The sequence below is a fragment of the Egretta garzetta genome, unplaced genomic scaffold, assembly GCF_000687185.1.
Source record: "Egretta garzetta isolate BGI_Z169 unplaced genomic scaffold, ASM68718v1 scaffold151, whole genome shotgun sequence".
Lineage (NCBI taxonomy): Eukaryota > Metazoa > Chordata > Aves > Pelecaniformes > Ardeidae > Egretta > Egretta garzetta.
In genome coordinates this window covers 1,868,028-1,891,312 of record NW_009258615.1, presented here as the reverse complement: position 1 = coordinate 1,891,312, position 23,285 = coordinate 1,868,028, and the positions used below count along the sequence as shown (strand labels likewise).

The window sequence follows — 23,285 nt, the reverse complement described above, 5'->3', positions numbered from 1 at the left end:
CTAAACCTTTGCTGCCTTTCTTCCCCCAGCTACATTAGTTAGCTAAAAATCTTTACAGATTTTTCAAGCTTTTCCAGCAAGTTTGAGACACTTTATTCAAAAGATACTGGGGAAAAAATTGCTGTCTGCTACCGAGTTGAAGTAATGGGAAAAGAGGCAAGAACGTTAGAAATAAGAAAACACTGCAAGAGGTTTCTGAGTGTGTTGTTCCTGGTATGAGGTCATGCAGTAAATACCCTCAAATTACTGGAATCATATCTGTCCTACTTTGTACTTTACTTTTTTTTTTTTTCCAAAACAGAAATATTTAGGACTTCCTACAGTGTGTTTGGTATCGTGTGTAACGGCCAGCGCTGACTGCGCTGCCGGGGCGGATTGCATCCAGAGGCTGGAAAGCTTTCGTAGGCTGGAAAGCAAAAGTTGGCCAGCTGGGATGCTTGGCTTGGGGATAGAAGTTGCCTAAGAGACATATGGCTTGTTGATGGTATTTAGCTATTCTCTGAATCCCCTACACACTGTAATACACAGGTCAGTGGGTAGGACAACGCTAGACCAAAGGATGGCTTGGACACCTATCATATGCACTACCTCTGCAGCCTGCAGTCCAAAATATGTCATCATGTCATCTGCTGTGGACAAGTAGAAAACTGATCAAAATTGCTTGGGTTCAGTTATCTGAGATGTGTCTGTGTTACAAACAGACCCCCTTCTTATTATTCTGGTGGCTGCAGTTAAGGACAGCATCAAACGGGCAAGAAAAATGAGGAGGATGTTGAAGGAACTAACCAAAGGACTGATGTTTCGGCATAGGTAGGGAACAATTTTGAGGTGTAATACAGCCCAGATTTTCAAAGGCCTGTAACTTCTGATTTCAGTGTTTTTGCAAGTGTCTGAAACAGACACAAAAATCCTTCAAGCTGGAGCCTAAACCCAGCTGTGATACAGGCAAATGCAACTACGTGTGTAATATAAGGGGATTTACATTAAAACCAAATTAAAGATTATTACAGGAATGGAAGGCAAACAAATTAGCAACAACAATGTATTTTAGATATTTTATCTTTCAAACATACAACATGATATAGTTGTACCAGGGACTGAAAGGATGTAAATCTACTACAGAGTCCTAAATCAGATGCCCTGAGATAACAGGAACATCCTATCCCAGTTTCCTGACAACCAGCTAATACAAACACAAATAAATAATACAGAAGCTAACAGAGAATGTGCAACAAAATTTACTTAAAGTTATTTTCTAGAAGAATGACTATTTTATTCTGAAGATTTATGTGTCATCTTGATAGCTGGATGTCTTGTGGTTTACAGGAGCATCTAACTGGGACACTTAGATAATTCAGAGTAACTCAAGAGACCTTCAAGATGGCATCTGCTCTCTCCTCAATGTATTCTGAAGTGTGCTGAGTTCACGGCACGCAGGCAGGCATCTGACTCGGCAGGTTCTCGTCTGAATTTGATATGCCATAAATCACATCATGGTGATCAAGCATCACATCATGGTGGAAAACCTGTGGAACTCTCCAGACCTGGTATTCCTGACTACTGGCTATCTAGCAGCCAGGAAACAGCCAGCTGAGGAACAGCTCCACGGATAACAAAGCAATCGATATTATGTGGTAAAATACTGGATGCATGCAAGTGTGCAAGCCAGAATCTCGCTGTATGATAGTTTCAGGTAAGTTTGACCCAAGTACCAGACCACTTACGAAAATTAGTTCAATTTTTCCACTGTCTCACCCATTGTATCTTGTACCAAGTGAGCAATCTAAGCTCTCTCCCATCTGGATTCATATTTCCCCTTCCCAAATCCCGATAATCAGACACTTAGTTTCCAAGGGCAAATGCTAGGATTGTTTTTACAAACAAATAAGCTGTGTGGGAGATGTATGACAGGCATAGTTTCACTTTTCTTTCTGAAATATGTGAACAGGAGGTATTATTCTCAGTTTAATTCTGGAGAATAAAGATAAGAGGAAATAGCAATGGATTTCTTCTTTTCAAGAAAAGGAAAGGAAGGGTGAGGCTTTCTAGCAGCAGTAGAATAATTTTTTTACTAAAAGCAGTTGGTATCTACATAGAAGTATGCAGGGTTTTAATATCCAGATTTGCCAGTCTCAGAACTAGGGTGAAATTGCAGTTAGAAATTAGTTAAAGCCACATTCATAGCCAGCTAAGGCAAGCAGAGGATATGGATTCAGTTGATTAAAGCAAATCTGAACAAAAAGCCTGCAAAAGAAACAAACATGAGCTTGTTCCAGCTGCCTCCTCTGTCTGAAGATATAGGTCCTCTTTGTGCTGCTGGTGCAGATCTAAAGGAAAGAAAACAAACAGGATGTTCACAGCACAGAGCTGAGTTAGGATTCTTTTAAATATCAGGGGTTTGTTGCCAAGAATGAAGTTTGCAGTCCAAGTGCTAAGCTAGAAGTTTCTTTATAAGAGCTTGCCACCAGATTCCCTTTGGCTGTCATTATTTTATAAACAGGATATCTGTGTGCAGAATCCCAGGAACAGTCCTTTCTACCTCGATACCTGAGCCTCCTTGTCTCTCCACATCCATTTACTGCCTCCAGCCTCATGCTTTAGGTTGTATAGAGCTCTTCCAGACAGCGGTGGTCCTAGATGTCTATGGTTTTATGGCATTTGATACAACAGTATCCAGACCCATTTCTAAGTCTCCCTGACATTGCAGTAATGCAAGTTATAAGCACCACTACTAATAGGTTGCATCTGGCTTGCTTTCTGCTTCTGTTTGTAAGCCATCTATGCCATCTAGTGGGTATTTTTTTATTTGCAAGTTTTCTTCAAACATCATGGTGTCAACAAGTCGAAGTCTAAATTTTGACTCACCGGGAACGTAGTTCAAGTCTGGAGAGGAGTTAAGGAGCCCCAAATACATTAAAACACCTTCTAGGTCACCCCTCTGCTACCCTGACACAGCCCTACTCCGCTGTGACAAAAAAGTCACTTGCACACCTCTGGTATTTTCGGGCTCAGGACTTCACTCTCTGGAGGCTGAGAAGCCAGCTATCGGTCTTGTACTAGCTGTTGTGAAAGGGGATGCAGCAGGGCCCGTGTGCCTAGCTCACTATTTACTATGGAAGTACAAAAGCACTATGTGCGCACACTGAGCACAGGCTATGCAAAGGAAGCCTTTTCTTAACAGATACACGCTTGTATTAGTGATACCACGACTGACCAAACTGTTCCCGTGTCAGTTAATGGACCATCAGAGAGCGGGGATCCATCCACAGAGAAAACAGAACTAGAAGATAATAATCCAAATAATTTATCATCAAATCCACTTAAGGCTCTTTCTGAAAGTGCAGCTGATTTCAACGGAGATGTTATTTATTGCAGAGAAGTAAGTGATTTGGGGAAAAGTGTAAGTATTCATTGGCTTGAAGTGTTTTGGCTACTTAAATTTCAGGGAGAGGCAGTGATAGTTAGCATTCAGATTGGGAAGCTCAGTCTTGATTAGGGATAGTATAGATATGAAGTGAATCAAGGCTATTACATTGCCATGCGTACAGGAGGGAGTAGAAAGCTCAGGAAGGAACCTCTCCTAAGGCGGATGATAACAGATGAGTTGCTACCCCAGGACAATATGAGACTGGTGCTTGGAATACGCCAGTGATTATGTTAATTTAAGTACCGACATGGATGGAAAGGAAGGGGTGGCTGCTCCCTGCTTACAAGTCCTTGCAAGCACTATGTGGTAATACTGGGGAACTGGTCCCTTAGGTGAAAGAAAAAGACATCAATGGTTTCCAAAAGCCTTTTCATTCAGCTTTTCCTCAGCTGAGGAATGTACTCACATCACAAAACTTTGAGGGAAATGGTTTAAAACCTGGGAGAAGAGAAAAATCTTCTGTTAAGAGTTCACAATACTGTATTTTATGAAGTGCCGTAAAGTGCTTTTTCCTCCAGTTTGTTAATATTGTCACCACATTCATAGCTGTGATTTGACAAGGGACAACTGTATTTTCCTTTGACACATGAACAAAAGCCTTAGCATTCACTGGCAGGACAAGGAAACCCTATTATAATTCACCATGCAAGTCATATCTAGTAACAAACAAATGCCTTAACAGGCCTGGAAGCCTGTTCTATCATTTACTATCTAGAAGGATTCTGGAGGTATCAGTGGTATCCAAAATGCCACTGTTTTCATCACACATTTATAGGTTAGTGCTGGGATGTAATTTGGATGTAAGAATACGTGTTGTCACGTGACAAGTGAAAGCTTTCAGTGACCAGCAGGAACAGAGAGTACTCCTCTTCTCTGTAAGGGTGTATCAAAAACTGACCATATGCCACGGAAAGTGATACCCACCTCCTTTCTGTACTGCGTGAAGCTCTACTGCCACCCAGCCAGAGGCAGGCAGGCAGGCAGGGGCTGCACCTCTCTGCTGCCATAACCAGGGACAGCAAGTCAGGTTTTTCATAGCAGAAGTTAACGTTGCAGTATTACATGGGTATTAATGTACAAAAGATTTGCAGGTTCTTGAATTAGGGAAGAAAGGACAGCAGGAGATAGGATGTGGCCAGATGTATGGATTATGTATAAAAATAATGTAACTAGGGAACAACTTTTATGCATCTATGTATACTGCAACTTTCCAAACTGTGAGGAAGTTTTCATATTCAGATGTTCAACTATCTTATGTGTACCTATACATGCAACAGCATATAGATTCAGAAACTTAAACACAATTGAAAACAGTAATCTTTACTGTAAATCCACTGAAATACATCATAAATTCATTTAATCCTCTACATACAATAAAGAAAAATATGGATATAAAGGGAAGCTATTAAAACCTAGTTTGGGAGACACGCTTGCTAATTAAGAAAGTTGTATCTTGGATGTAATCTGCGTTCTTTGCAGATAACCTACTGGCCCAAGGTAAATACATTAAAATAAATAAATTGGTTTTGCACACAAAATGGAGGATTAAAAAAAAAACTTCCTCAAAATTTGGAACTGAAAGTTCCAGTAACTGGAGAAATGTTCTTTAGATCTGTTGTCATTTGACCTACAATTTCATTATTCAAATAAGAATATTAATGAAAACGATTTCGAATTTGTGATGGATTTTGCATCAGTCAGAACATGGATATTTACAAACTTCATTCATACCACCAGTGATATACAGTGTGATTACGTGACCAGTGAGAACTGATTAACGCCTAATTTTGAATACCAAGTGCTCACAGACAATTGTGCACAATTTGTAGATAGAAACTGCTTTCTCGGTACACAGTAAGGAATAAATTCAAGAATACGGTATATTGCACATGGGTGATATATAATAGAAGATAGAGGTGGAATCTGTTGAACTGTTGACCTTCGCATTATTTATTTAGTTGTAATGACACTGAGGATGGATTGAACTTCTTTTACTTACGATGAAAGGGTACACTTAGAATCATCAGGATGATCCAGGCAGAGTAAGAACATTACAGGCCTGTGAAGATATACTTTTATTTAGCATTTTTCAGGCAGAAAACTGAAGAAAACAAATGAAGAAACAAAACAAACTCAATAGTATTGTCATGTCTAAAGCTTCCCTTCAATGATATTTACCTTGGAACCTACTGTGAATAACCAGAGCTGTGGATACTACTGTGAATAACTAGTAATTCTGCACACCTTCAACAGTGTTCTCAACTGTTGTTCAGATTTTCAGTCCAAATAAAGATTTTACAGTGAAGTGGAACAAATGAGGCCATAGTCTGACATTGGGTAAATACAATGTTCCACTTAGTTATACAATTATATGATAAGGCATAGTGTTTTGCTCAAAGCACAGATGGAAAATGCTAAGTCTGAAAAATGTGAGATTTAAAACAGATGCGGTGCTTCTGCAACTACTGTATTTATGAAGGATTTTCACTTACTTGTAATTGTCAGTGCAGGTGACATCATAACCAAGGGTTTTCAGCCTGTTTTCTAGTACCTCTACAGTGTGAGTTCCACAGGAATCTCTGTGAGAAAGGATTTTAATATTATTGCAAGTCTTTTATTATGTAATTTCCTTTCACTGAACTTGATGGAATTACTAAAGTAAATCCCCGTTACTTTGCTTCTTCCATATTCCTTAACACCTACAGAAAACTGGTGTACATTGCTATTTATAATGCTTCGCTTGCTTACAGTCGTTTAACATTTTATACTCAGTTTGCAGAGACTGGAAGATTGGCTTCAGCCTGTGTAGCATTCGCAGATTCTATTAACCAATATTCCCATGTTTAATATTTCAGTAGGCAAACACGAAAAGAGCTAATCAATTTTTTAAAATAATAGATGAGAGTTTCATTTGTAATATTCTTTGGCAGCTATTTAGATGGTGCTAAAGTTGATGATAGCTATCTTTACAGAATAAGTTGGTTATAATAAATTAGCATTATTCTTCTTGTTAGAAGCTTGTCCTCCTGAATATAGAACAACAGAAAAACACAGGGAGAATGAAAAAAACCAGAAACAATCCTAAATGCAGCTTCTGTGTCTAGCACTGTTTTTTATTTTGTGGTCCAATTAGCAAAAGAAAGCTCGACATAGTACAGAACCTACTGAGACCTCTAAAATGTGCACCAGTGTCAGGTATTAAGGTCAGTGTTACTTATCCATTGGCCAGGAAATTCTTATGACTCTAAAGAAACCATAAGGGGATGAACTAAGTGATTGTAAAAAGCAATTAATATTTTTATTAATTACAATCACAAACATTCCTATGCATCCAGACAAGCACAGACTGAAAGATAAATTAACATTCAGTGCTTTTCTTTGTAATAAGGGCAACTTCTGTGAAGGTGAGCTATATAATTTTTTTCCAGAAGGGTATGATTCTTTGATTTAAAGAGAAAAGCTAAGAAATGCTAACCTGAACCACGCTTCTCTTGTCGTAGACTCTACAGCACTACGGTAAAATATGTGGTCTGGCTTGACCATGCCAAACTTTGATGAAAGCAAAAGGAGATAGGAAAGAGAAGAAATGGGATGTGAAAGAGAAATGACACAAAATGGATAGAACTCAAAAGGTTTGAGTAGCAAGAACAGAAGCCTCACACCCCTAAGAATGCAGACGACACCAGGGATTCAGCCACCAGCGGTGGATATGGTGACATCTGAGTCTGCTTCTCTGACCCTCCTCAGCCAGAGCAGTTTTAAGACCAATAAAGTGCCACCATATGTTATATTAAATTGCAGGGACCCTGCAGATGGTGGGGTAAAACTGACTTCCTCTGCTCCTCTGCCCTCGACTCATCTAGGTACATTTGTAAGGGCCCCCATAAAAGCTATAATGAATTAATTTTTCCTTTAGTCAGTCACAAGCCAGGCCTAATTATTTGATTTTGTTAACTTCAAAGTCCATTTTCTACTGTGTTTATATTGAAAATCTTCACTTGGTCTTTGACTATTTACCAGAAGGCTATTCTGTTTGGACTGATCTGTTTTTTGTTTGTTTAAATATAATTAACAGCAGAATTAGAACTGTTAAAGCCTACTCTTTGTTGTTGGACTGATTTTAAGTATTGAGAGAAGATGAGCCCCCTGGTGGTATTTCCCTCCTTCTACTCATTTCCAAACAGTTAAGGTAGGTGAAAATGAAAAGGATGCATTTGTCAAGGAGAAAGAAATATTTTATATGAACATTTAAACTGAAATGCAGACTGACCCTTTTCTTAGTAAAACAGTTCATGATACATCGTCGTTCAAGGTCTGAGGTCCACGCACGCCTATCTCTAAACTAATGAGTGTACTCCAGACCCAATATTAGAATTTATATTTATTTTGTCTAATTCTGGTATTTATATACTCTTTTGGGATGGCAGAGTGTGCCTTATGTGTTAGTCAAAGCATCTAAAATATTTTTAGTTTAATTGCTATACAAATATAACCAAATAGAAAACTAAGGTAAAATTTTAAAGACAGGTTCAAAAAGGAGAATGAATTTTTTTTTTGAAGGTATAACTTACATATCTGGTCCTTCAATATCATCCACAACCCAGATGACAATTTGTGAGATTTTGTCTTTCTGGAGATTAGGTATTTCATAATCTGCAAAAAAACTGATTCAAGAAACAAATATTCAGGACTATAAAGAACAGGAAAAATAAATCTTTTTTTTCTCTTCGCAGTAATCAGAGCTCTGATCCTCCTGCAGGATACGGGCTTGCTTTACATTTTTATCTTCTGATTACAATCAGACTCAACACAGAGCAGAAAAAAATCTGATTGACATTCTGAATGTCCTCAAAGGTCAAAGGCACTTAATCAGAAGTTTTGTTTTCTTATTATTCATCTTAGAGGGGATCAGCTGAAAAAAAGTTACAACTTAAGAGGTGAACCAGAATGAAGTGAACTTTAACAAACGCAAAAACAAAAACCATTTGATATGTAGTAAAAAAGAGGTCATTCTTGTAGTTATTGCTTTTAGACACAACACAGTTTTGCTTTAAATAAAAAAACAACAGCCACAAGACTAATATATTTTCAGATACGAAATCACAGCAACAATAACATGAAGTATTTGTCTAGGATACATAAGACCATAAAGGAGAAAGTTCTAGACGTGTCCATCCCTGGCCTAGGAAGAATCTTCTACTTTATTCCCTCGTGTAAATTGACTTTGATAGGTATTTAAATGACAATTAAACCAAGACACTAGAATGGCCACTAAATATCTTCTTACATTAAATGGAAGATGCCAAATCCAAAGGATTATTTTAAAGTTTGTAAATTGAATTTTTTGTGAGATGCAGGCATTTCAAAGCCACAGATTTCTAATCTTTCCAGCAAGATGTACTGCAATGATTTCCAACTGTTTAATTGCTCTTTTTGATGTTGTTTTTTGATTGGTTTTTTTTTCTCTCAGAAAGCTTTTAAGGGCTGTCTCTGCACTGCATGTTTGGTCTAAGCCTGAGCCTGGGTGTGTGCTCTGATTTGCCTATAAGGGGTCTTCATAAATGTCTACATCTGGGCTTAAGTGTCTCTTGGCCATGCTAAATGCTCTGAGACTCCCCAGACTAGAAGGGACTGTTAGCTGTCATCTCCTGGATGAGACCAGTGGTGGCAACGTGACCACCACTCTGTCCTCCTGGTGCCTGCAGGCGAACTACTGGTGCTCTGGTGTGGAAGCACATGACTCGTGGCAGTTGTCAGCTTCTGTTGGCAGCCAGCAGAGCCGTGTTCATGAGGTCAGCAAGCTAATTTAAACTTCTGGAGAAGTGGAACATGAGGTGGCAGATACCAACAGTTGCCCTCTCTGGTCAAGTCTGGTAAGGCGGTGCATAACCAGAGACCAGTGGCAGCAACAGTAGGTTTACTTGTCTGTCTAAAGCATACAAGCCTGTCTTAAATCCACAGTGAAAATATAACCAAAAATAAAGATTCCAGTTATTTTTAACTCATTTGCTTGTTCATGAATATGTTATTGCCAGCAAAAATGCAGCTCCCTCCAAAATATAAAGGAATCTTTAACTAGAGGAGTCAGAAACCGTGGAGGAAAAATGTACAACTGACTTCAGTAAACCAATTATTGAACCAAATAATATTATTAAAGGAGTCTGCCAGCTACATTCAAATTGTGTGAATGAGCAAAGTTATTTTGCAGTAATGTGGGAAATAAATCTGTACTGAAATGATAACTGGTAACTTAATAATGATTTAAGTGCACAAACTGTAATACAGGATAAACTTTGAAAGTGGTTTTGAAATGCCTGAAAACAGACCAAAGCAATGTTTAGGAAGACAGGCAGATCTTTCAGATTACTTTCTGATGTTAATTATTCACCTCTAAGCCTCTTTCAGACAAGATCTCTTAAATGAATTCAGACATAAATGGCTTTGTTTTTTTCATGGCAGGCTGTGTTCCAGAGGTGGAGATTTCACTGGTCACCATGCCACCAGACAGGCAACCCAGGGAACTGGTGGAAAAAATTAATTTATGCATAAGAGGTTTCTGAAATAAGGAATCTGTTTCTGAAATAAGGACTCTCCTTGGAGATGTCCCTGAATAGAAATTTTGTAACACTCATCTTTTTGAAGATATACACATTTTGCCACAGTATGTTGGCTGACTTGAAGGCTGCTTTCAAAGAGCATTTATGCTGCTTGCCACAGCGGTTTGTAAAATGCCGGAGTCAAAAGGATGGTTTTCATCCATTTCATGTTAATTCCTATGGCTGGGGACAATTAACAGTTGTCCCCACAACTCAGCAGACTTTGATGCAAGAGGCTTTTTCAGCTACACTTCCCATGCTCTGTGCAGCAGAAGACCCAAACGACTGGTTGACCTTTTTTTTTTTGAAGGCGTCAGACCTTGTACGCATAAATAAGTCAGTTTTCTTACCCTGGGCTTGGATAAGCTCCTCCGACTGAAGAACCATTCAACAAGACATGTATCATCCCAGAACTGTGCTGCGCGTACTGCAATACATAACAATTTTTTTTCAGAACTCATCTTACAGATTTGCCATATGACTTGGTATTGTGTTGCAAGCAACCATGACCAAGGAAAGAATTTTACCAAGAAGAGTATCAGAACTTTTAAAATAATATCAAACTAGCACCCTAGCAAGTCACTGCAGTAAAGAGGACAAGAATTCAATGCATCTTCTCAAACTATTTTCTCAAACCTATGGTTTCTTCAGCATAGGAAAAAAGCATTTTGGCACACTGTTGGGTTTGATCTATGAATAAAAGCTGTCAAATGTCACTTAGAACCTGTATTCAGTAGACAACTAGTGTGCTTATTCTGCTTAGCATATGCTTGATATATAGTAACAAAGCTAACACAGAATTTTAACACATTATCTAGGTAAGGTAAAAGTTAGGTTCCCCTTGCTGAAACACTGTACCCAGTCTAAATAAAAGTATTAGGATCATAGGAAATAATCTATCACAGTTACAGACTCAAATCTGTTTTGATCCGTCGATGTTTTCCTGAACCACCCAGGGGACACTTGCTAATGTACAACGTCAGCACTAATGCACTATTTACAGTGATTGAGGCCATCCTCCAGAAAGATTCCACCGCGTTGTTTTCACATTCCGCTGTGGTAGGGCAGGATTCATAGTCCAGTTCTGTAGGAAAGCATGTGATTTGTGCTATTAGAGAGATGATAACAACCATAAAAAGTGACCTTAGAAGGCAATGAAATATATTCCTGCATTACTCGCTGAACATACAAGATGGTCTGAAGTAACACTGAAGGCTGACAGTTGTATTTTTTTTCTATCATTTTCCATCCTTTGCAGTTTACACAAACAGTGACATTCTGTGGACTCAATAATTTGGCTGAAACAGCTCTAACTCTGTACCTGGAATGCAGAGAGCTCCATATTCCAAGGATGGAGAAGGAGGCTTAGCTCCTGTGCAGCACTGTTTAGATTTCACTGTGTGCTCCCCTGACTGCAATGTTAAAATATCCATGCAAAACAGGAGAGAATGAGATAGTGAAGCTATATCTGATTTTTTTGAGGGTAAGAGCAAAATGAGCCCCTCCAGAACACAGCAGTTGGTCTCCACTATGGTTTTACAGACAGATGTTTAATATAGCACTCATTGTCTTACCAGGGCTGTTTGCCTTCCCACACCAGTTTAGAAAATCTCCAAAGAAGCCAAAGAGGGTATCAGCCAGAGACATGTAGCGGCGGCCTCTGCCAGTAAAGCTGTTGACTAGCAGCTGATTATTTTCCCAGAAGAGAGACTATATGAAAAAAAAGAAAAAGAAGAAATGAACCATCACTTAGGTGTGGACACAATGAGATTATGGGGTGTTAAAAACAGTTTAAAACATGTTTTGGTATTTCTTTCAAAATCAAGCTAATAACCAGAAATGTTAGGTATCACTTTAGAGGAACAAAGTTTGTTCCTACAGTGGTCTAAATTATGGTCACAAGAGGCTTGAGGGGCTGGGAATGGATAAAGATCTACATTAAATATAGTTAGACCTAGCTTTGCCTTCCTCAGCAGATGGATTTAGGAAAATGGAGAAAAAAGGTCAGACAGATGTTTATAAGGGAGATATATCTTACCAGAATTCTCTCATACTGCTATGTTGGCTTATACGTCTAGCTGTTACTACTGTGTTCGTAGAACTCTTTCATGAATTAAGCTATGTTGACAGGAGTATTTGTTGGTTTAGCTTGTATCATTCAGAGATAAGGAATAATTGTGCTAGAAGAAAAACTGCTTTAAAGCACAACCTTTTAGAGAAGGCCAAAGCACACATTCTGATGGGATACGACGGCACGAAGAGCTGTGTTTTTAGCACTTTCACAATTCTCTGCAATTGCCAGCACATCAAACACTGTTTCCTAGCATATAATGGCATCCTATCTCATTTCTGCTTATGCTTGTTTAACATGTCAATGTTTAACATGTCATTGCCCTGAGACTTGGCTGTGAGGAGCGGAAGCAAAAGACGATAGCAAAAGTCGATTATCTTTGCAGGCAGAGCACCTAACTTGAGGAAAAGTAGAAGTTCAGGGACTACAACAGGGCACCTGGCACGTCAGGAAAAATGGGGGATCTTTGTAGAACGAAAATAGAGAAGTTGCTGAGAAGTTACTGCGTAAAATAAATGCAGCCAAACACATTGGAAAATGCCATCAAGCTTGAGCCTAGTTAGTAAGCTACAGACAGGCCAAAAATAGTGATTCATGAGTCAGCCACAGAAGGACTCTTGGTCAATTTTGAACTGTGTCATGGATAATCTGCTGCATGTCACAGGACAGTGAACATAACATTAATAATCATTACCTTGTTAGGTGGAATTTTGTGCAATGACAGCTTGATAAATAATTCATAGTCCTTAGGTAGAACATTGCAAGGATCCTTGTTAATAAATGCATATTTAAAAGCTTCCCACATCTCTGAACAGTTCTTCTCACTGTAATCATCAAAACAAACAAATAGCAGAACGTTTTTTCAAAGCAGAGCATGAAAGTAATTTGTTCCCAACTTCTTCAAATTCCCAAATTAAAAATCCCACAAGGTTAAGGTAGAAAACTGAAGTCAGGGTGGAAGAAAATTTGCAACGCAGGAAGAGTATAAAGGTCTTGTCTTTTCCTGACTCCTAACAACAGCAGATTAGGAAGAAGTAGCAATGAAAATATTAAGATTTACAGTGTGGAATTAGAAATACATAGTGATCCAACAAAAGTCTTAGAAGGTACAGCATGCACAGTGAACTGGCTATCCAGCATTGTAGAAATACTAAAGGAAACAGCTTGCTTTGAAATTTTCCAGATTCAAAAAGCCATTTCAGTTAAAGCGTAGCTAAATATGCAAAGCTACTGGAATGTAAAATTACTCTTAAAATGTCACATTCAAGTGCATGAGGACTTACTGAAAAGTTTCGATGGTAGAATAATGGTTTTGATGAAGAGATGCCTTCTGTGTATCCAGGCCCTAGGATTACACAGCTTTACCTTGCTGGAATGGGCACACAGACCGTGCAGGCCCTGTGCTGTCACTGTGCGGTAGCTACAAGAATACTGTTAGGATTCAACTTTTTAGAGTTGAAGAAGAGTTTCTGCTGGAGCTTCTCCTCGGATATAAGATGCTAGGCTGTGCACTTCTGCCAGCTCTGCGCTGGGGACAATCCTCTCCTGTGGAAGGTCAGCCCAGGCCATCTAGGCATGGACGTGTCTTACCCCTCTGGATTTGCAGGATCTCATCTGTCACAGCTCTGAGCCCGCCTGGAGTAACTAAAAAGGGAATTGCTACTTTCACCGCTTTCCCACAGTACCTTCCCCACATATGCTGTGACAATGCCTATGCTGGGAACACTCTGCAGAACAGAATCATGTATTTCATGTGCATACAGCGTTCCTAACGTGAACAGCTGTAATTGCAAAGCTGTAGCTTGAACAACAGTAGTCCCAGTAAGTAAACTAAATTGTGCCATTTGGGTGTTTTGCTCATTTAATGTCATCCATAGACAGCAGAGTTTCTGCTGGAGCTTCTCCTCATGAGATTCTTTACGGAGCTGCTTTGTGATGCTGAATGTCACAGACGCTTTAAAGTTAAAGGACCCGTTGTGAGAAGCCATGCAGCTCCCACGCAGGAAACAGACCACAGATTCTCCTACAGTAATCTCTGGTCATGCTTCCAACAACTATATAAAAAACACCAATATATCGTAAGCAAACATGGGATCTTGATCTGAAAATCTTCAGTGCAACATAATCCTTGATCAGTAGTTCCAATGTTTAAATAGCCCTACTTGATAAAAGGATTTGCATTTTCTGGTTTTATGCTGTTAAACTTTAGCTTCTGACAATTGTATATACTTACGCCTCATTCTGCTAAAGAGCCATCTACTGTAAACACTCACTTATTCATGCTAGTACTTGTAAATTGTGATCAACTGAACTCTTAACATCTTTCTTGACAGTTGAATCCAGCAGTAATTTCTGGTTAATTCACTTACTGCATTTTTTTCCTTCATGTCTTCTCATCCAGGTTTGAACAGCTTGTAAATCAAAAGGATTATTCTGCTCGGTTACTCAAAATCTCTTAGCTGGCAAAAATACTTTTTGAAACTATAGGGTGGGGAAGAACTGTGGTTCAGGACAGTTCTTTCCAATCTTCATAGACACTAATAAGTCATATTGGATTTATCTCATACTAAGTCAGTTAAAAAAGTATGTTTTCAAAACTTCCTTTACATGCTACTGTGCTGGTTTTGGCTGGGATAATTATCTTCATAGTAGCTAGGCAATGTTTTGGATTTGTGCTGGCAACAGCGTTGATAGCGCAGGGACGTGTCAGTTACTGCTGAGCAGGGCTTACCCAGAGTCAAGGGCTTTGCTGCTCTTCACCCCACCCCACCAGCGAGGAGGCTGGGGGGGGTACAAGAATCTGGGAGTGGGCACAGCCAGGACAGCTGACCCCAACTGACCACAGGGGTGTCCCACACCATACGACGTCATGCTCAGCATATAGAGCTGGGGGGAGAAGGAAGGGGGGAATGTTGGGAGTGATGGCATTTGTCTTCCCAAGTCACCGTTACGCGTGATGGAGCCCTGCTGTCCTGGGGACGGCTGAGCACCTGCCTGCCCATGGGAAGCAGGGAATTAATTCCTTGGTCTGCTCTGCTTGCGTGTGCAGCTTTTGCTTTCCCTATTAAACTGTCTTTATCTCAATTAATGAGTTTTCTCACTTTTACTCTTCTGATTCTCTCCCCCATCCCACCGGGGAGCAGTGAGCAAGCGGCTGGGTGGGGCTGAGTTGCCAGCTGGGGTTAAACCATGACAATAAAGAAATATGGGGGAAATGCAGTACAAGAACATTTGTGTTATATAGCATAGTCCTACTAGAAAATTTCAAATATGATTTTCATTCAAATCCCTCACTTATACTTGATCATAACATTTTGTGAAATGCCTCTTTTAACTGCCATTTTGCATGTTCTATTTTAATGTAAAGTTTTTCTTATGTTTCTATAAACTTCTTTATGTTTTAACTATGTTGCAGTCTAAAGGTGTGCTTTGCTAGCTTCTTTTCTGTTAGCAAAATATTTTTAAAAAAATTATTCTATTCGCACATAAATTCAGAAGCAAAATCTATCCAGGTGGCTACACCTCTGTAAAAGCTAGCCTGGGGTCAATTAAGAAACAGACAATGAACAGAAAGGGTTATAAATAATTAGAATATCTTTTTTGCACCTCTGCAATATGAAATTTCCATTTTGTTTAGATTACACTACTTGCTTATAGACCTAAGGGAATGGAAAGAGAAAAAACCACATAATATGAAATTAATTTTGCAGCTCTTCTTTTTAATAATGCCATCTTGAGTCTGAATTCAGGAAAGCAGCCCTAATGTCCAGCCTGGCTGCATGCTATTCTAAGTAAGAATACTTTGATGAATGTGTTCAGACTTCTCAATTTTAAAATTATATTCTGAAAATGTCACAGGTATTAATTAGACCACTGTCCTGGTTTTGGCTGGGATAGAGTTAATTTTCTTCCTAGTAGCTGGTATAGCGCTGTGTTGTGGATTTAGTGTGAGAATAATGTTGATAACACCCTGATGGTTTAGTTGTTGCTAAGCAGTGTTTATACTAAGTCAAGGACTTTGCAGCTTCCCATGCCCTGCCAGTGAGGAGGTACACAAAAAGCTGGAAGGGGGCACAGCCAGGACAGCTGACCCCAACTGCCCAGAGCGGTATTCCATACCATACGTATATACCATACGTATATACACTGGGGGGAGTTGGCTGGGGGGCAGCAATCGCTGCTTGGGGACAGGCTGGGCATCGGTTGGCAGGCAGTGAGCAATTGCACTGAGCATCACTTGCTTTGTATATTCTTTTATCATTATTATTGTTACTATTTTATTTTATTTCATTTCAATTATTAAACTGTTCTTATCTCAACCCATGAGTTTTTTTTTTCACTTTTCCTCTTTCAATTCTCTCCCCCATCCCACTGGGGCAGGGGGGGATGAGCAAGCAGCTGTGTGGTGCTCAGTGGCATCTGGGATTAAACAATGACAACCACAAAAATGCCACAAACATGAGACATATAGCAATACTTCCAAGGATATTGTATTTACATTTCTAAAAGCCCAAATCAGTTAACAATAAAGTTAACATTGCCACGGTAACAATCCTTTATGTTGCTCATTTTAGTGTAGTCTGTATTATTAGACATGTCCTGCTTCAGATATAAACAAAGTGACATCTGTTAACTCCGACAGCAACTCCACCTATCTAAAGCCTACTGCAAGACCAGACTTCATATACCTACACAACTGTTAATTGACTTAAGTTTTCATAAATTATATTATATTGTAGGTGTGTAGAAATCTATAGTTAAAGTTTACTAGCACCTTCCACTGTGATGTGTTTATAAACTTGCCAAACTTGAATTGTTCAGCTGAAATTTTAGTACCATATTTTTGGCATTAGGATAATTTCTTCTTTCATGGGGAACCTGAACCAAAACGCTTCTGGTAAGTTAAGAGTGTTATTAGGATGAAACATGTTGTTTTGTCTCCATTAAGAGCCATGAACCTGTTTTCAGTCCTGTATCTTCCTGTTTTGCAGCCAGAACTGAAAATGGGAGGTTGAGGGAAGGAGGTGATATTTGCCAATATTGTGCAAATATAATCTAATCCTGTTTAAGATCATGGTTCAATGCTGCAGTAACCCAACACTCTGCAAATACCTCTTCAAACTACCAGGAAAAATTTTAGTGGCAGAATAAAGGACTGAATGCCAAGAGACTGTCCTTAGTTTCTTCCTTTTTACCAAAGTCCAAACAATGTAAGGAATACAGAAAAAGTGGTCATTTTATCAAAGCATGTGACTTACCACCAGTCCCGTGTAATTAACACAGACAATGAAAGCTCATGGATAACCATGCTTCAGCAGTTGATTACTACTTGATTTTTCAGGTGGATGAGCTAATCAGTACCCCAGGGTAGCTGTAAAGTGTGGTGCTTTCCTTCTTACGTGACCTGACATACAAGGCATGCAAAGCAAAGCTGGTCTTCCCAAGAGCACTGTGAGATTTGGCACTTCAGAAAGACCATCCCCACCATTTCTGTGCCATGTTCTCCTTACAGAACACTGTGGCACTGGGCGGGGGGGAAAGAAGTGTGAAATAAAAAGCTGAAGGATTAAAAATTTTGCCTTAATTACACTACTTTTAGTAATATGACATCCATCAATGCTCATTTTTTGTTTCCAGACAGCTACAAGCATAGGATCAATAGGATCACTTTCATGGCTAGGAGCAAAACATCAGGCTTCTGATTAATAACCATTTTGTACAGAACATAAAAAACTAATCCAGAAACAAGCATGACTTACCCAACAGAAGGATTCAAAACTCTGATATAGTCATAGCATCTTCCAGTGACAATACTTTCCAGGTTTTGTGTTGTACCCTCACCTTTCCATTTTCTTCCTTGCGCTTCTAAGCAGTAATCGTGCAGCTCTTCTTTTTAATAATGCCATCTTGAGTCTGAATTCAGGAAAGCAGCCCTAATGTCCAGCCTGGCTGCATGCTATTCTAAGTAAGAATACTTTGATGAATGTGTTCAGACTTCTCAATTTTAAAATTATATTCTGAAAATGTCACAGGTATTAATTAGACCACTGTCCTGGTTTTGGCTGGGGTAGAGTTAATTTTCTTCCTAGTAGCTGGTATAGCGCTGTGTTGTGGATTTAGTGTGAGAATAATGTTGATAACACCCTGATGGTTTAGTTGTTGCTAAGCAGTGTTTATACTAAGTCAAGGACTTTGCAGCTTCCCATGCCCTGCCAGTGAGGAGGTACACAAAAAGCTGGAAGGGGGCACAGCCAGGACAGCTGACCCCAACTGCCCAGAGCGGTATTCCATACCATATGTATATACCATACGTATATACACTGGGGGGAGTTGGCTGGGGGGCAGCAATCGCTGCTTGGGGACAGGCTGGGCATCGGTTGGCAGGCAGTGAGCAATTGCACTGAGCATCACTTGCTTTGTATATTCTTTTATCATTATTATTGTTACTATTTTATTTTATTTCATTTCAATTATTAAACTGTTCTTATCTCAACCCATGAGTTTTTTTTTTCACTTTTCCTCTTCCAATTCTCTCCCCCATCCCACTGGGGCAGGGGGGGATGAGCAAGCAGCTGTGTGGTGCTCAGTGGCATCTGGGATTAAACAATGACAACCACAAAAATGCCACAAACATGAGACATATAGCAATACTTCCAAGGATATTGTATTTACATTTCTAAAAGCCCAAATCAGTTAACAATAAAGTTAACATTGCCACGGTAACAATCCTTTATGTTGCTCATTTTAGTGTAGTCTGTATTATTAGACATGTCCTGCTTCAGATATAAACAAAGTGACATCTGTTAACTCCGACAGCAACTCCACCTATCTAAAGCCTACTGCAAGACCAGACTTCATATACCTACACAACTGTTAATTGACTTAAGTTTTCATAAATTATATTATATTGTAGGTGTGTAGAAATCTATAGTTAAAGTTTACTAGCACCTTCCACTGTGATGTGTTTATAAACTTGCCAAACTTGAATTGTTCAGCTGAAATTTTAGTACCATATTTTTGGCATTAGGATAATTTCTTCTTTCATGGGGAACCTGAACCAAAACGCTTCTGGTAAGTTAAGAGTGTTATTAGGATGAAACATGTTGTTTTGTCTCCATTAAGAGCCATGAACCTGTTTTCAGTCCTGTATCTTCCTGTTTTGCAGCCAGAACTGAAAATGGGAGGTTGAGGGAAGGAGGTGATATTTGCCAATATTGTGCAAATATAATCTAATCCTGTTTAAGATCATGGTTCAATGCTGCAGTAACCCAACACTCTGCAAATACCTCTTCAAACTACCAGGAAAAATTTTAGTGGCAGAATAAAGGACTGAATGCCAAGAGACTGTCCTTAGTTTCTTCCTTTTTACCAAAGTCCAAACAATGTAAGGAATACAGAAAAAGTGGTCATTTTATCAAAGCATGTGACTTACCACCAGTCCCGTGTAATTAACACAGACAATGAAAGCTCATGGATAACCATGCTTCAGCAGTTGATTACTACTTGATTTTTCAGGTGGATGAGCTAATCAGTACCCCAGGGTAGCTGTAAAGTGTGGTGCTTTCCTTCTTACGTGACCTGACATACAAGGCATGCAAAGCAAAGCTGGTCTTCCCAAGAGCACTGTGAGATTTGGCACTTCAGAAAGACCATCCCCACCATTTCTGTGCCATGTTCTCCTTACAGAACACTGTGGCACTGGGCGGGGGGGAAAGAAGTGTGAAATAAAAAGCTGAAGGATTAAAAATTTTGCCTTAATTACACTACTTTTAGTAATATGACATCCATCAATGCTCATTTTTTGTTTCCAGACAGCTACAAGCATAGGATCAATAGGATCACTTTCATGGCTAGGAGCAAAACATCAGGCTTCTGATTAATAACCATTTTGTACAGAACATAAAAAACTAATCCAGAAACAAGCAAGACTTACCCAACAGAAGGATTCAAAACTCTGATATAGTCATAGCATCTTCCAGTGACAATACTTTCCAGGTTTTGTGTTGTACCCTCACCTTTCCATTTTCTTCCTTGCGCTTCTAAGCAGCTGTTCATAAACAGAACGGAGGCAAGTGAGAGAGACAAAAAAAGGCTCTTCATCATGAATTCTTGACAACCCAAGTTCTTAAAAAAAAAAGGCGGGGGTGGGAAAAGTTAAATGATACAATTTAAATGGAAAACCGGAGGTGAAACCTTTAATATTTTCAGTACTGGCTATAGCTCTGTACACAAAAGACTAAGTTAGGCGGAAATCTGAATCTTGCTGGGGACTGTAATGTAACTGTTTCCTGGAGCGATTGCAGCCCAGGGATACATCACTTCCTCATGCTTAACCGTTCCTCACTTCAGAAAAACTAGATTTTTACGGTCATGACATTGCCACCTGGTGATAGCTGGGAAGAATTACAATATATTTCAGTAAAATGAGAAGAACTCTTACCACTTCAGTATTTATGATGCCTTAGGTTTACTTAATACTCGTTGCCATGCTACACCTGCCTAAAACATCACAAGGGCTTGCAAGCAACATGTTCTAAACCAGTTTCTTTTCGTTTTAAAGGGACTACACTTTTTACACATATTTCTCTAATGGCTGAAAAAAAATAATTCTGTAATACATATCAAGAAATATGCAGATAAAGTGCTGATCTCATAAACACCCAAATTCTCAGGTGATCTTGTATCACACATAGGGGTAACATTAGTCAGCTCTTCCTTCCACCTATCCCCTGGATCTGACAGCAACATTCTGGTGTGATGACACGTTTTAAAGTCTTCTTCATGCACAAAACAGCCTTGCAGGCAGGAATCAATCATAATGTGGACCAAAAGGATTAAGACGTACTTCCTGGGCACTGAAGGAATCTCTTCAACTTCTGTTTACTCTTATTCTCCCTCCAGCCTCTTTTCTCCAAGTACTTGTTTAGATCATCAAGTAGCATCAATTAATCTAATCTTTAGTGTAACTATTCTGTAGTATCTTTAGTGTAATTATTTCTGTAGTACACACTGCTGCAAATACAGCCATGCTACTTTTTTCCCTCGTTAAAAAAAACTGGGTTTTCACCCTTAGAGTAATCTGTCTGTGGACTCACATTTCTGAGGAATATGCTGGTTCTTTATGTCCTGCTATTAAACAGCCTCCATGCCTCAGTGAATGTATACATCTTTATTATTCATGTACTTATTTATATAGTGTCGTGCTCTACACTGATGCACTGGTACTTAGCTGATGGATTTTGCTGAAGGCAAAATGTTGCTAATCATTGAGTAAATTGCTGATGATGGATTTCTCCTGTAAATGTGATAGAAAGATAACCAGCTGGTTTGTTACTTGCAGGAGAGTCGGCAGGAGAGCCAGATTTACCCAGAAATGGATGTGCGGTGTTGTGCTTGATATGGTGGAGGCACAGCAAATGCTGTACTTCAGTTACTTCTCTGATGCTCTTTCTCCCTATTTCTCTTCCTAACCTCTCTGAAACATGGCCATACTGATAGGGCACGAACATGTTAATCAAACAGTTTCAAGTCACTGCTTTGAGTTCAGGATTAGAGAGTGTAGTAATCCATGGAAATCAAGAATTTATTTTTATTATTACAAACTTTGCTGCAAACAAATTTTGCTCAACAATTTCAGGGCTAACAGAAACCAGAAGTATCACTGACGTAACCTTCTACATAGAGCAGAAATTGTCGCTTGATTTTTGCATCAAGACTAAAACTTCTGCTTAAAATATACAGTAGAAGTTAAAAAAGACATAAAGATGAATACAAAGGTTGGGAATGGCTTTTCTCCAAGGACACACCAGGTTAGGACTCATCAACTTCGGGAAGAAGATGTGGGTGCTGCTCAGTGGTGTTCTCCAGAAAAGAGATGACCTGTCTTAACATCCCAGAGGGAACGGAAATAAGTCCAACAACTGCTAGGATACCTATCTCATCCCCTATTGAGCTCGCTTTCCTCACTGGTCACTTCTAGAAACACAGTGTTGGGCCAGAAGGGCCCCTAATCTGACTCCGCACAACCATTTTTAATTTATGTTCTTAGTTTTAATTTAAATACTTCACTGTCGCGGATGGAGTGGGAGTGAGACAAAAAACTATAGTTTATTGGTGTAAAACAGTAAGTTAACGAAGTTCAGTGGTAAATGCGACAATAGTTTATAAGATTCGATGGCAAGGTACACTTAGTTATTTACTGCACAGAGGACAGGGTCAGACAAAACTGTCAGGGAGACCCTCCCGTTGAGTCATGAGGTTCAGAAAGGACCCCCTTGCTTTCTACACTCCTTCCTCAGAGAGGAGTCTAGGTGAGGCTGGATCCAATCCTAGTCCCAGACTTGGTCAACGGTTTATGTCTAAAGGATCATATATGCGCAATCAATCCTTTATGTCACTTAGCTAAGATTTCCAAGTTAGCATGCTGTTAGCCACTTACTGAGAATCTGTCATGGTAAGGAATCTCTCAACCTTAAGGAGTAACCTTGAGAGGTGCCCTGCTCACGGGGAGATCCTGGTGTGCAGCCCGCTGCCGTGCAGGAGAGCTCAAAGGGCTCTTGGGCTGCTCACTGCTTATGGGGGTAAGATAATTGGCTCATAGTCATATCTGCATACTGACGACTGTGCTTAGGTGGGCACATTGCACAATAGCCCTTGGCTATTGTATTGTTATCTGTCTCCCCCCACATCCAGTGGGCACATCCTTCACGACCAGACACGTCTATCACCACCACCACAGGTGGTTATCACTTGAAAGAGGTCAAGGGAGAGGGAGTCAGAGGGGAGGAGGGAGCACACCACCACATTCACATGATGGCTAAACTAAGAAGCCCCCAGGGAAATTGTTCCAATGGTCTGATAGCCTTGAGAGCCAAACTTTAGCTCTGGCCTGAACTTGTCTACCTTTAGCTTCCAGTCATTGGATCTCATGATGTCTTTTTCTGTTACGTTAATGAAGAATCTACCCTCAGAAATCTTCTCTCCGTGTAAATTCTTGCAGAAAATGACCTAGTTTCCCCTTACACTTGCCCATGAAAAAAATCAGTAGTTTAATCCCATTATCAGGCACTTTCTCTTGTAGCATTGTACTTCACTGCCATGAACTGGCTGCCTGTCTTGCCTCCCAAGCTCTGGCAATCCCTGCTGGATGCAGATCACTGTCCCTCACCTTCTGCCCCTCTCCCCTAGAAAA

General features: G+C 39.6%; 1 protein-coding gene across 1 annotated transcript; it reads right to left on the bottom strand.

Moving 5' to 3' along the window:
- Window positions 1-293: 293 nt before the first annotated feature.
- Window positions 294-20,354, bottom strand: BST1 (bone marrow stromal cell antigen 1). The gene is made up of 9 exons (XM_009648020.2): window positions 20,028-20,354; window positions 12,789-12,918; window positions 11,598-11,733; window positions 11,025-11,107; window positions 10,374-10,450; window positions 7,999-8,091; window positions 5,920-6,006; window positions 5,427-5,486; window positions 294-2,327 (listed from the first exon to the last, which is right to left on the bottom strand). Exons 1-9 carry the CDS (start codon window positions 20,195-20,197, stop codon window positions 2,213-2,215), a joined length of 951 nt encoding a protein of 316 aa, XP_009646315.1. The 5' UTR covers window positions 20,198-20,354; the 3' UTR covers window positions 294-2,212.
- Window positions 20,355-23,285: the final 2,931 nt, after the last annotated feature.

Bases quoted from the DNA above. Each gene is read 5' to 3' on its own strand.
- BST1 (XM_009648020.2), bottom strand. From the start codon at position 20,197: ATGATGAAGAGCCTTTTTTTGTCTCTCTCACTTGCCTCCGTTCTGTTT. The intron at 11,734-12,788 runs GTAATGATTATT...TTTTTCATATAG, and splicing joins ACAAAATTCCACCTAACAAG to TCTCTCTTCTGGGAAAATAA. The intron at 6,007-7,998 runs GTAAGTTATACC...CCTTTCTCACAG, and splicing joins GATATTGAAGGACCAGATAT to AGATTCCTGTGGAACTCACA.